The sequence below is a fragment of the Lissotriton helveticus genome, chromosome 11 (assembly GCF_964261635.1).
Source record: "Lissotriton helveticus chromosome 11, aLisHel1.1, whole genome shotgun sequence".
NCBI classification, from domain to species: domain Eukaryota; kingdom Metazoa; phylum Chordata; class Amphibia; order Caudata; family Salamandridae; genus Lissotriton; species Lissotriton helveticus.
This window is the reverse complement of record NC_136072.1, coordinates 557,795,128-557,808,903: the sequence shown is the minus strand read 5'-3', so window position 1 is coordinate 557,808,903 and position 13,776 is coordinate 557,795,128. Positions and strand designations below refer to the sequence as shown.

Sequence of the window (13,776 nt, the reverse complement as noted above, 5' to 3'; positions counted from 1 at the left end):
GTCATTTATATTTTCCAAATGGTAGTTGAAGTCACCTGAGATAGAAAATTCCTGAAAGTCAACACTAGACTCGATGATATGACCTATTGTCTCTACAATCCTAGCCCCTGGTGGTCTATACAGCAGTATGCCGTTAAATATATAGTTTTCACTGATGGTGATGCTAAATGAAAGCAGTTCACAATCAGGACCGCTTCCTGAAGTAGAGCTTTTCACCGACAAGGTGTCCTTGATAATACTCGCTATTTCCCCTCCCCGCTTATCCTGTCTGCCAATCCTGATTGATAAGTATCCTTGGGGAATGGCTAATGATAGCTCAGGATCAGATATTCCATCTGCCCACGTCTCCGTGACAAATGCCATGTCTATATTGTGAGCTTCCAGCAGCTCGGCGAATTCAATGTTGTGTTTAATTAATTCAGGAGTAGGCCCTGGAGGGACTTTTGCAAAACTGTTTGCGTGTAAAGGACTTGATGCGAGTTAAAGCTGCATTTTGTTTTGGTGAAGAGGAACTTCATGTCACACAGAGGGCACACCTTATGCTCTTTCAAAGGATCGAGTTGCGGACAGGAATCCTTCATCTGGGGGTTAAGACTTACAAGAGTATCTCTTGTATATTTTAAACTTGGGCCCAAGATCAGTAAGGAACGGACAAGGGCGGTGGCCCTGGGCCCGATCCAGGCGCGGATAGGCGCAGACGGGCTTGCCTTTGGCGTGCCAGTGGCGCGTCCTCGGCGCATCCGCTCTGGCATGCTGCTTAAATAGCAGTGAGTCAGGCGTCTCGCGCACACATCAGTTGTTTCAAACCCGGAATACTAGTCAGGTATGTCCGGTCCCTCAGCCCTCCGCAACAAACAGCACAAGCCACGTCAGAACGGGCGGGGAGGGAAGATCACAACAGCTGCCACCCTGATTAGCAAGGTAAAACGAAGTGCCGGTAAGCATGTGGAATGAGGTACAAAAACCAATTACGATCCTAGCAGGTGGAGTAAAAGTCTAAAATGAACACAAAGTGTCAATCTCAATGCGGTTTTAAAAAATAGCAGCAGGGCAAAATGATAGGTGACAAGACCTACCGCTGGTGTTCTTGCGTCCGCACCGGCATGCTGCTTAAATAGCAGTGAGTCGGGCGTCTCGCGCACACATCAGCTGTTCTCAACCCGCAAGTGCTAGTCAGGTATGTCTGGTCCTTTAGCCCTCCGCAACAAACGGCACAAGCCGCGGTGGAACGGGGCGGGGACGGAAGATCACAACAGCTGTCACCCTGATTAGCAAGCTAAAACGAAGCGCCTGTAAGTTTTGTGGAATGAGGTACAAAAACCAATTCTGATCCTAACAGTTGAAGTAAAAGTCTAAAATGAACACAAAGTGTCAATCTCAATGTGGCAAGACCTACCGCTGAATTCCAGATATAATCAATCTGTAAGAAAATAACATGAAACATAATTTGCACAAGCACCAATGCATCTTGGACAAGTGTCCTTTCTTTAATATTTCATGCAAATTTTGCTGCAAGTTAAAAATATCTTGTGACACTTTTTTCTAAACTTCTAAAAAATGTCAAGTAACCTCTGTTTGGGCATTATTTGTACATGTGTCTGTTTCTCTGGGTTGTCATTACAGTTCGACTGATGGAATCTGTCCGGCGCATGGACATAAACATCCTTAAGACTTTTTTGCATACATCTGCTTCCGCAAATTCAAATGAGAACATCTTGTTATGTTGTAAAATCCTGGAACATCGAAAAAAGGTAACTCTGATTCTCCATTGCTTTACCGTGCTTTCTAGGGAATAAGAGGCAATGTGCTTCATTTAAACATGAGGTTGTCTCATGGTATGATATATTATGTATGTGAGAATTTCAGAGTATTATATGATATGACAGTAGAAGCCTTATCATGGAATACAGTCACAAAAACTGTCTTGGGTCCAGTCAAGCTTGTTTGTATCACATTTGTTCAACCCTGGGTATCTGGGGCTTCGAGCAGCAAAGCTTGACAAAGGAACTTAGTGTAAATCATTTAACAGCACCAAACAATGGAATAAGAAAGTCACACAAGCGATACAACAATACTTTATGAAAATAGAACATATTTTTATACATTTTTAGAATCCATGTTCATCAAATTTCATTGGAGGTTCCAGAGATATGTATTTTGAAAATAATAAAAAAAACTTTCAATACAACCACAAAACAGCACTGGTCAACAAAAGTTCGTAATTTTTTTAAATGTTTAAAACAGTTAGGGCCAGATGTAGGAAGCGTAATTCCGGTCTGTAACGGCCGAAATTACCAAATTTCGGACGTTACCGACCGGAATTAGGCTTTTCATATGTAGTTGGCTTCATTTCAGATTCGGTAATTTACCGAATCTGTATTTAAGAATTCGGTAAATTACCGAATCTGAAATGTAGGGAGCACTCAAATGAGTGCTTTTCCTATCTTTGGATTCGTTATTTACCAACAACTAGAAGTTGGTGGTAAATAATGAAAACCTTAAAAAAAGCATTTTGTTTGCTTTTCGAACAGTGCCATGTTGCAGATATACATGCCCTTAGGGCATGTATGTCTGCAACATGTGCACCCATGCACATTTGAGGGGTGCAACAGGGTGTCAAAGTGACACCCTGCCACCCTTCAATGTTTCCCCCATTTACCGAATCGGTATTTACCGATTCGGTAATTGACATTCATTCCTCTGGGCCACCAGGCCCATAGGAATGAATGGCAATTACCGAATCGGTAAATACCGATTCGGTAATTACCGAAACTTACCGATTCAGTAATTATTTAAGAAGAATTACCTACATCCCATTTGCCTGTTCTTAAATACCGAATCAGTATGATTCGGCATTTAAGAATCGGTAATCTGGGATTACCTACATCGGGCCCTTAGTTTGTCAACTTCAGCCTGACTTAAGGTCACTTTGGGCAGTGACCTGGCCACTAGACCCTTTTTCAGTTCAGTTCCAGCCTTTAGAAAACAACCACCATAGAGAACAATGAAGTGGTTCCTATGTTATGTTATGTTATTTTATTTTTATATAGCGCAAATTACCACTGGTCTCTAAGTGCTTCAGAGAAGGAGCAGGGCACTGCATGACTGCAGGGCGGAGGATTACACAGATGTCAGTGTTTCTCTAAACAGGTGGGTTTTTAGCAGCTTTTTAAAGGGGAGCAGGGCTGATTCCTTGCGCAAGAACTCTGGTAGAACATTCCAGATCCGTGGCAGGAGGACCGAGAACGCTCTGTCCCCTTTGGTCTTAAGGTTGTATCTGGAGGAGGCTAATCTGCAGGTCTCTGAAGAACGCTGGGGATGCAGGCAGAAAAGATGTTCAAATATCATCCTGGAGCTGTGCAGTCGACAAGGGTGAGCTGTGGGTGATTCCTTGGTGCATGGGTGAGGTGGGGCAACTTTGGCCACTGCATGTGAGATCCCATGGCATCCTCTTTGTGACAGTCGAAGGCCAGCAGCGGCTGGGCTACTGTTCTCCCGACACAGCAATCACTGCGAATATCCTTGGTAGAGGCTAGTGTCCCTCTAAGGCAAGAAATTCTTTGATAGCAGTCCTGGGTCCAGCAGACTCGAGTGCAACTTTTGGCTACATCGGAGATGTCTCTCGGAGCACCCAACAGCAGTCAGTAGTGATTCCTCCGAAGAAGATACTGCTTTGCCGGTTACGGCTTTCTCAACTTTGGTATCCATGGTGCTATTCCAGGGGGCCAACCAACTAACCCTTGGAGTCACTGCTTCAATCTGGCTCTGGGATCAATGTTTTCCCAAGCCGGGAGCCGCAGGCACAGTCCGAATTTTACTAGTCCAAAGTGCAGTAGGTGCAGTCCTTCCAACAGTGAATCCGCTCTTTGTACTATTCCAAGGGCAGGAGGACAGTCTTTGTTGGGTTCTTTTTCCAAATCCAATGTGTACTGAGGTTTAGCATGCCAGGGGTGCCTATTTTATCCTGGGAAAGTGCCTGGTGGGACAACGTGGTCACTATCCAATGAGCTAGTAGGCCCACTCCTTTTTTGCGACAAAGTTCAAGTTATGTGTGGCATTTCACAATCCAAGAGTGCAATATTCTTGCTACTGTCAAGCCCACAGGAAAACAGGTTTGAGGACAGTGTTTTCCTCTCCGTCCCTGCCTCCAACTTGTCTGCAGGAACAAAAGTCATCCTGCTCGGGTGTGTTGTCACCCTTTAAAGGGGGCATTACCTTTGAGCCTGCCTTTTGGGCTAACACCTCAGTTGGCCTTTCTGGGAGAGGAGGTGACACCTCACTCTGCGGCAACTGCCTTTGTGCTTAAGCCTTGGAGTTGTTCACATGTCTCCTCAGGTGGGCAGAAAACTGTCTGTTGGCCCGGGCCTGCACAAAGCCACTGGACTAGCTAGGGCACAGAGTGTCAACTTTTTAAAAGCTGCTTAACTTTAACAGTGACGTTAATTTCGATTTGGGCATCAAGTTGAATTTGATGTAAGGTAGTCCCATTCAGAAGTTAGCCGGACTAACTTTCCTCATCAAAACAACAACTTTAACGGTTTTGCTGCTAAGGCTATATAAACGTATATGTCTTGCTTAACAATATACAGCTCCCTGCCATAGGGGTCTATATGGCTTCCTTAGGGGTGAATTACATATATCATTAAGGGAACGGGTGGCTTTGCCATTAATGGCAATGGCATAGTCAAACTAGCATTGTGAACACTACCCTTCTAGTCTGCAGTGGGAGGCTGGTAGCCTTTTTGTCTTTTGTCACACTCTGCACCATATACTAGGCACTCACAAGTAAGTTAGTGCTTGCAAATGGGGGTCATCCAATTCAAGAAATATTTTATAATGGGTCAGTACACTGGCACTGGGGTCAGGTTAACAGGCCTCAGTGCACTGAGTCGAAAAAACAGCAACTAGTACTCAAATAGGGGCAAGAACTGGGGCGGGAACATGCAAAAAGCCCGTTTCCAGACAGTGTAGGGTTGTAGTGTGATGTTTTTGGGCCCTACGGTACTGCAAAGGACTGTGTGGTGTGAAGTAGAGTTGTATAAGGTTAGGTTGTCATGGCTTGTAGTGCAATGCTTTGCTGTAGTGTACAGAATAAGTAAGTTACAGTGTGGTGTTGCGGTGTTATATCATATTTTGTGCAGTGTACTATAGTCTTGTGTAGTTTGTCAGTAGTTTGTCAGTGTCATGATGTGCTGTAGTGCAGCTATGTGTGTTTTGTGGTGTTATGTTGTAGTATGATGCAGAGATGTATTGTAATGCATTACATCGCTGTGTTGTGTTGCAAGTGCCTGGAATGACAGCTTTTCATCTAAAGCATCCATTAAGTATACATATTGATATCGTACTTCATGGATGAGTCATTAGAGAAAACAGTATTGTAACCTTTGTTTGAACATTTCAACTCTGTTCGGTCAGAGACTGTGGGAGAAAATGGCAGACACTAACCTCTCACCGAAACATGTCATGGCAAATTCTTTCTTGGAGTGAAGAAAGAACAGTTACACTGCTAGTTTGCTGTAAAAATACTACAACCTAGAACCAGAAAGACTGAATCATGCCAGGTATTCAAGATATCCCTGTAAAACAAATGTACATAACCTCATCGAAAGGATGATCGTTTAACCACTCTGGTTAATCCAGAAATGTAACCAGAATCTTGCTTTGAGGGACTTATTGTGAAATACCCTGATCCCGATTACAGTAAATCTGTGAATGGAAAGCTCTCATGTCAGCTACTTTTGTCCTTACAATATTATGTTGAGTGTCATCTAAAGGAGCCATTTGTGAGACGTAAGAATGCATGGCTAGTTTCTACTCTGGATAGGGATAATTGATAAAAATGTGGCACAAGGAAAAGGTCAATAATTACAGGTCAAAAAAGACTATCATCCCTATTCACAAAAATAGAAATACCTGCAAACGTGCACATTTACTCTTAGACTTTGTAGTAACTTTACTGCTTTTGGCTATTCACCGTTTTCACATGTAAAGTTACAACACAGTGGAAATGTGCATATCCTCGATCCCTGAAACTAGAGGGTGGAGGCAAATTTATAAGTGACTAGTTGCCACTGGTAACGTTTCACACTTATTTCACCAGGGCAGAGTTCTCCCTATGGTATAGTATTGGGGAATTTTAATCTTTAAAATAAGTTAATTAAAATATTTTAATGTATTTTATATTTTTTTTAAACCTAAAAGAAATTGAAAATAAATTCTACAGCAATACTATCTTGAAAGTATGTTAAAATATTTCCTGTAAATATAATAAGCTAATACAAAATTATTTATTTAAATATTTATTTTAAAAATCAACCAGACAGTAAAATGTATATTTTTATTTAATCTGAATTAAAAATTACTAATTGTTTGTTGTTAAATGTATTTAAATTATAACTGTAATTCGTATACATATTTATATATATATATATATAGATATAGATATTATATATATATTATATATATATATATATACATATTTATATATATATATATATATATATATATATATATATCATACCCAGTTGCGAGACATTTCGAAAGCTGTCACAAAAGCGACCCAAGCTTGCTTCGATACTATCTAATAGACTCCATTTTACCACTGAGAAGGGGAGGAGACAGAGACGGAACACTCCGTCTTCTGGAAACACGTTACATCCTTGAACTCAATAGTAAGCAGCCTGGGGGACTCAATGCCAGTGAGGACCTGTACACTTGCCTTTCACTATTAGAAATGTTCATGAATGATGGTAGCAAACAACCGAATACATCAATATACAAGAAAATAAGAAATGATGAACAACATAAAATAGAAATGATGCCTCTATGGCCTGATAAAACAGATTGGGCAGCTTGTAATAATAGATTTTAATATTTTTTTTTTACATTATGTAATGTTTATCACTTGCACTTTAAATTTGGTACAAAACTTTTTTCCCATAGAGAGGCAATTGGGCAGAATGTTACCATAATGAGTTTGGTAGGCTGGTACTCAACTTCTGGATAACCCACTGGGGTGTCATTGAAGTATAGATGTTTAACGGACAATTTTGGGAATCATGCAGGCCATAATAGGACTGTCAGAAATGTGCATGTAGTTGGGAACTATAACTCTTTTTATGTGTAAATATATGAATTGTTGTTGTTTTAATGACATTTTTATTATTTTTTACAACGAAAGCATTTAAATATTGAAGCAACATGAAATATTTATATTCCCCTTTTTCTTCCCCTTCATGCCAGTATATTATCAGATACAACATATCTTGTTCCCAATACTTAAAGAACACTATGTTCTATATTACTAAAACAATGTCCGTTTAATTCTGTAAAACTTCTTTTGAAATTGTATCAGTCTACTATTGGTTACCTGCACTATAAATGCCGTTTTCTATCTCCTTGACATGACATGTGATCAAGCCTCGGCTGAGGTGAAACGCGTCATGGCGACTTGTGGGCTTACATCTATGCACAAATAAACGCACTGAAAAGATCAGCACGGAGTTGGTGGTTCTATTCAACTTTTCGTCTTTCCTTGGCTCGCCTAGGTTTTTCGAAACTCTTGGAATATATATATATATATATGTGTGATCAAGCTCCCTAGAGGAGTGAAATGCGTCGTCGGATGGACATTTGTCCTTTAATTTAAAATAAAACTTTACTCTGCTACCTATTTGAGGATTTGCATCTTCCTTCGGATGATTTATTCGCTGCAGTGACGAGGTTGGTTTGGGGGTCCGCACCAGGTGTGCTTCCGTCTTCCATTGGCGGAACAGGAACATTTCTTTCATATATATATATATATATATATATATATATATATATACATATATATATATATATATATATATATATATATATATATATATATATATATATATATATATATATATCCCTACAAGTTTCCCGTCAGTTCCTCCGAACTCACAACTGGTGCCCTCATTTAGCGGGGGTGAGACCCATTTCATTCAACAACCAAAAAAGCAACTGTAACACTCCCGGGGCATTCAACATAACTTTATTGGCCACATACGCTTTTCAGCAATCAGCCTTCATCAGTGTGGCAAAAGTAAATGTTCAACATAGGCAGAACCATGAGAATTTAAGCAATTTAATGTCACAATTGGCTATTTTCTATCCAATCGGGAGACAGTAGTTGAGCAAGTAGGCAGATGGTGAACCGACATCTCCGTTTGTTATTTTAAGGACTGTGTGACTTGTATGCCCAATGGAAAATTTGAGATGTCATCAGTGATGCCATCAGTGATGTCACTGAGCATGTCATGAGTGATGTAATATGTGACATCATCAGCAGTGCATTGCATGGGCACGAGTTAAAGTTAGGTCTACTGACTATTTCTATGGTTTTGTACGAGTGAAATCTCCAACTAACTATAACGTCCCTGAAACCTATGGTACATCCAGTAAGTGACACAGTGGAGCTTGCCTCTGATTGGCTGCCAACACTTGTAACCAGGAAGTGTTGACAGCCATCTTGTCACTTGGCATGAGGAGAAAGAAAAACGATTAAAAAAGAAGAAAAGGGGCAGGGTAAAAGCACCCTGACCGCATAGGCCTGATCAGAGGGTCCCACAGGGCCAAAAGAGCATTTTTTGGGGGGCTGGATTTTCACACCCAGCGTGACTCTGGCTGAAAATATTTTAAAAAATGAAGCACGGGAGCCTCATGTATGTGGCTCTCCAGAAGGTGGCAGACCAAAGGGTCCATTAAGAGAATAGAGAGGAGAGGAGATAAAGGGCAGCCTTGCCTAGTCCCCCTCAATATAGGGAACAAATCCATGAGGGAGCCATTGACTCCCAGGCGTGCCACAGGATTAGGATATAAGAGCATGACCAAGGAGATGAGCGCGGTGGGGATTCCCAGTTTGATCAGAGCTTCTTTCAAGAAGGGCCACTCCAAGGGGTCAAACCTCTTTTCGGCATCCAATAGGGTAACTACAGCAGGTGTTTGGCAGGTGAACCTGTTGACCACTGCAAAGAGATGTGGGTGGCTTGTTGTTTGAAAGCTTTATAGAAAGCTCTCATAAGGCCATCAAGGCCAGGGCCATTGGACCTGTCTAAAGAGTCGATCATCTGGATGACCTCCTCGCAAAAAATCATCTTGCTAAAAAATTGTCATTGGCCATCAGTGTGCCAGACCTATGGCGATCTCCACAAAGTATGATGGGATCTCTTGTGCATTGTCAGGCATGCAGGATGTATAAAGGAGTTCATAATAGCATTGGGACTCTGCCAGAACATCTTCGCCAACAAAAACAGAGGACTCCGAGACGGTGCGCAATTCATCGATATAACTACCTAGGCGATTAGGGTGGATTATCCGCACAAGAGTGCGGTCGGGCGTGCCCCCTCAGCATAGCACGGAGCCCTAATGTGTTTCCCTAGATATGCGATTTCCCTATCAGCCAGATCGCGAAATTCAGTCAACAATACTAAACGTCAATGGAGTTGGAGGCCGCCGCCTTAGGAGGCACTTAAGTCTATACTTTGGAGGTTTAAAAGCATTGTGGTTGGGAGTGGATATCTCATAGGATACTCAGATGTTTGGATATGCACACCCCACTGATATATGCTTTAAAGGCCTTCCAGAGGGTTGCCTGTGTGGAGACCATGACCGAGTTCATTGCGAAGTAGTGGACGATGGAATGAAGGAGTTCGCTACAGAAGACAGGATCATGTAGAGCCTAGTGATGGATACTCAAGGTGCGCTCTGACCTACATCCATAGGGGACCTATAGGGTTAGGAGAACAGGGCTATGATCTGATAGAGTTTGCAGTAGAAGTTTTACCTTTGTAGTCCAGAGTGAAAGATTAGCGGACAAGAACCAATAATTTAGCCAAGTCAAAATATCATGTGGGGCAGAGTAAAAGGTATAACCAGGTGTGGATGGCTGTTGAGTACATCAGATATCCTGTAGAACTTAAGCCTCTGCAATATAAGAGTGCTTCCCATGATTGGGGATAACCACTCAGCTGGGTACTAGAGTCAAAGCTAGAGAATGTACCATGTTGAAATCCCCACCCAGAAGAGCAAAGTTGGCATCTGCATGTCCTATATGGGCATAAAACTCCTGAAAGAATTGTGGATACTCAGTGTTCGGGCGTATATTTTGATTAATAGAACTCGTTTCCCAGTGAGGCTGCGTGGTAGGATTAAATTGCATCCATTCGGGTCCGAGTGACATTTATGGAGGGAATATGTGCTACTTTTATGTATGAGGGGGCAGAAGCCACAGGAATAGGAGCCGTGACAGGAGAAATAGCGAGGGGCCCCCAAGTAGTCGCATATGATTGGGTGCCATTGGGTAGGAGACGTGTTTCCTGAAGGAAGGCTATGTCGGGACAGATATGAGAGGACTTGTTTGCCTTTACGTGGATTATTGATGCTTCATATCTTACATGTAAGGGAAGTAATGTCTATCACCTCTCCAGGCCCTGTCTGAGATGGAATAGAGTAAACAGGTGTGAAAAGAACAGCGCCATGTCATAAGCTGGCATATAGTGTACCTGTTGTGCAAAGGGTATCAAACAAAAACAAAACTGAAGAGAAAGCAGAAAGGGCCCACACCTACCCCCCCCCCCCCCACTATATAGGAAAACATCCAATAAAGCCCAGAAAAGGAGAAATATAGAACTAAACAATCCCAAGGAGGCTACTGCAGTGTTCTCCATGGGGGAGAGTTGACGTGTTTGCTTGGTGTGGCCCGTTCCTAGAGGAATAGCTGAAATAGAAAGGAAGAATCAACCACATATAAACAGCATTTGTATGGAAAAGTAATAAGAAGGCAATGATGAGCAAAGCATACTGTCTGAGGCAGTCCACAGGTGTTATGCAGAAGTAGTCCCTATTTTGAGGGAGAATCCAAATACTGCTGGCCATATCAGCACTAAGGGGACTAAGGAGCAGGAGTCGGTGATCCAGTACTTAGTAGCGTGTTCTGTCTAGAAGAGGAGGACTTGAAAGCAATGTGTTTGCAAAAGTCGTTTGCCTCTGCTGGGTTGTCAAAGGAGCGAGGCTTCCCATTGACCGCAACTCATAGCCAGGCAGGGTAGAGCATATCATATTTAAAGCCCAACTTGTGGAGAGAGTTCTTAACATCGCTGAATTTCCACCACTTTCAAAACCTTCAAGGTGGGGAGTCATACCCTGGGTAAGGTCCCAGCTTTCTCTTACCTGCTGGTGCTATTTGATGCTAATATGAGTTTTAAAGCCTTGGTTGAGGGTAAGACTTGTGATTTGGTCAAGACCACGGGGACTGTAGTTAGCATTGCACAGAGGTTGAGCTCATGTTGAATGGACCCTCTAGTTAAGATTTTTTAGTCCAAGTGCATCTCCAAGGAGCTATATGACAGTGATAAAATTTAACTCACAGAAAATACATATTAAGGTGTATTCTGCGGGTCCACAAAGTACCCCAGCTTTTTTTGTTAGTTAGAAACTTTGTTTTAGATACATTGGTGACCTTGTTGCTCTCAGACCCTTGCTGTGCTGGATCAAGATATAGACTGGGGAGGGATGCCAACTAAATAGACTGATTTTGTCTGATTGTCTGACCCTTGACAACATGCATTAAATCCCTTGGATTGCTTATGTGAAGGCAGCTTTTAACAGCATGGGTTGGGTGAACATATACTGCAATTATCACTCCCCGTACCCCCTGGAACTCAAAAGAGTGAGAGACTTGTTTCTCAAAAGTCCCTTTTTACAACATGAACACATAGAGCTTGTGAAACCCATTGTATAGGGGCATTTATTTTTAAAAACTGTTCAGTGCATGGAGCCTTCCTTTCTCTCCTATCTAATGAAAGGGATAGATTTCTGTTGGTACGATTCAAGGTTAACGTGCTACATCATCTTTTGGCCACATCTAGTGGTCAGTCTCTTTCAGGCACTGAGGGCCCTGTGGATGCAACAATATGTCTCAACAGGCTACCCTACATTTTGTTTTGCAGTACCTTTTTCCGTTACTGAAAGTTCTGAACTTCTCACAAGGATCCCTGGCACTTATGTATCTGCAGCTCCTGATGATCAAGTATTATCTTTTTGCTGTTTCATGCTTTCTACATGCTGCTTTGAGATCAAGACAATCTAGGCCTGATTAACCTTGATGTGATGCATGAGATTATATAATGTATTGTTACTGTTGACACATTCGTATTTCTTTAAAATATGTTAAGCCTACTAGTTTTTACTATTTTATAAACATATGATTTTATGTTCTTGTATGGTTGTGATTATAGCTTAATAATTTTTTGTATGCTGACAATATGTATATATAGATGTATGCTATGTTACCTACTGACGGATGCCAGTAGGTAGTTATAGTTTGGACAATTGGACCATGTTTCTATAGGAAAAGGGGTTTGTAACTTGTTTATATCTTTGCCGTAGTTTGACGAATCTTCGCTATAAGTGGGTGTGTGAGTGGCTTTATTGATGAGTAAGTGGTTGTGTGAGTACTTGTATGGGTCTGTGAGTGATTGTGTGAGTGTGTGAGTGGGTGCATGAGAGGTTATATAGGAGTGTGAGAGGGTGTGTGAGTAGTTCTGTGGATAATGTCATTAGGGAAGTCCTCAGTGATGTCACTGACCATGTCATGAGTGATGTAATATGTGAGGTAATAAACAGTGCATTGCGGACCTGTAAGTTATAGTTAGATCAGATTTTGTATAAGTGGAATCTGAGCCTAACTATAACGTTCCTGTACCCTTTGTTTTTATAATGAAGAATAGATTTATCTATAGATCTATCCACTCTCCATATTCACTTGAGCAACAAAAAATGGCCAGAGACACTGCACGGCTTGAAATCTGAAGAGACAATCATTGCAAGAACGACTGAGAGTATAGGGATCCTTTGTTTGTTTATTTACATATATTTTTAAATCACCTACTGGCAGTTGCCATTAGGTAGGAGGACCCAAAACAACTTTTCCTCATGTAATTTCCCATAGGAATTTTGAACGTGACTATAGCCCGAACTGCTGAATGGAATTACACCAAATTTGGCAGAAAGCATGCTCTCGTAATTTGGTTTAAATCTGCTCAGCAGTTTTTAAGTAAAACAAATATAGATGTATATATAGAGACGCAGAGGGTCTGCAGATCCGACAGTTCTCATAGTGAGATCTGATTGGCTGCCAACACTTCTACTAGAAAGTAGAGGTAGACATCTTGGGACTCGGCCCGACTCACAAACAAAACGGAAAAAATGCAATGGGGCAGGGTAGGAATACTCTGACCTCCTAGGACTGGTTGCGGGGGGGCCCAGATAACCGTGCCTGGGCAAAAATGTTTAGATTTCAATTTTCTCTGATTTTCCAGAGGATCTGTGGCCAAATTAAAAAAAATAAACAAGTACAGTCTCATGTGCTTGTTTGCTTTAAATCCTTAGGCGGGTAAGGTCCTGTGTTTTTTTTTTTTACAGTGTTTTATATAGCGCGAACTTGACCCGAATTGGGTATCAAAGCGCTTTACATAGTACCAGTTGTATTACTTGAGGGCACACTCATTTTTGTATATGCATATAGGTCAGGGGCATACGTGACCCACTTCCCAAGGATGAGCCAACCCTGATGTCCCCATTTCCCGGGGCCCAGCTTTATAAAATATTGAGAGGGCAGCACGTAGGCCCCTTACCGTTTTCAGACTCGGACCTCATCTTCTGGGGTACAGATATAGGTAAGAAGGGTGAGGGGGGCACGCAGACCCCCTCCTCAGGCTGATTTAAGCCCTGGGGACCCCATTCCCCATGGTC

General features: G+C 41.9%; 1 protein-coding gene across 1 annotated transcript in view; it reads left to right on the top strand.

The window, feature by feature from the left end:
* Window positions 1-825: 825 nt before the first annotated feature.
* LOC144790844 (uncharacterized) overlaps window positions 826-13,776 on the top strand; it is a 30,252-nt gene continuing 17,301 nt past the window's right edge. Inside the window, exons 1-2 of the mRNA XM_078665511.1 lie at window positions 826-937; window positions 1,624-1,751. Coding sequence (XP_078521637.1) covers window positions 826-937; window positions 1,624-1,751 — 240 coding nt within the window. The remainder of the gene's footprint in view (window positions 938-1,623; window positions 1,752-13,776) is intronic.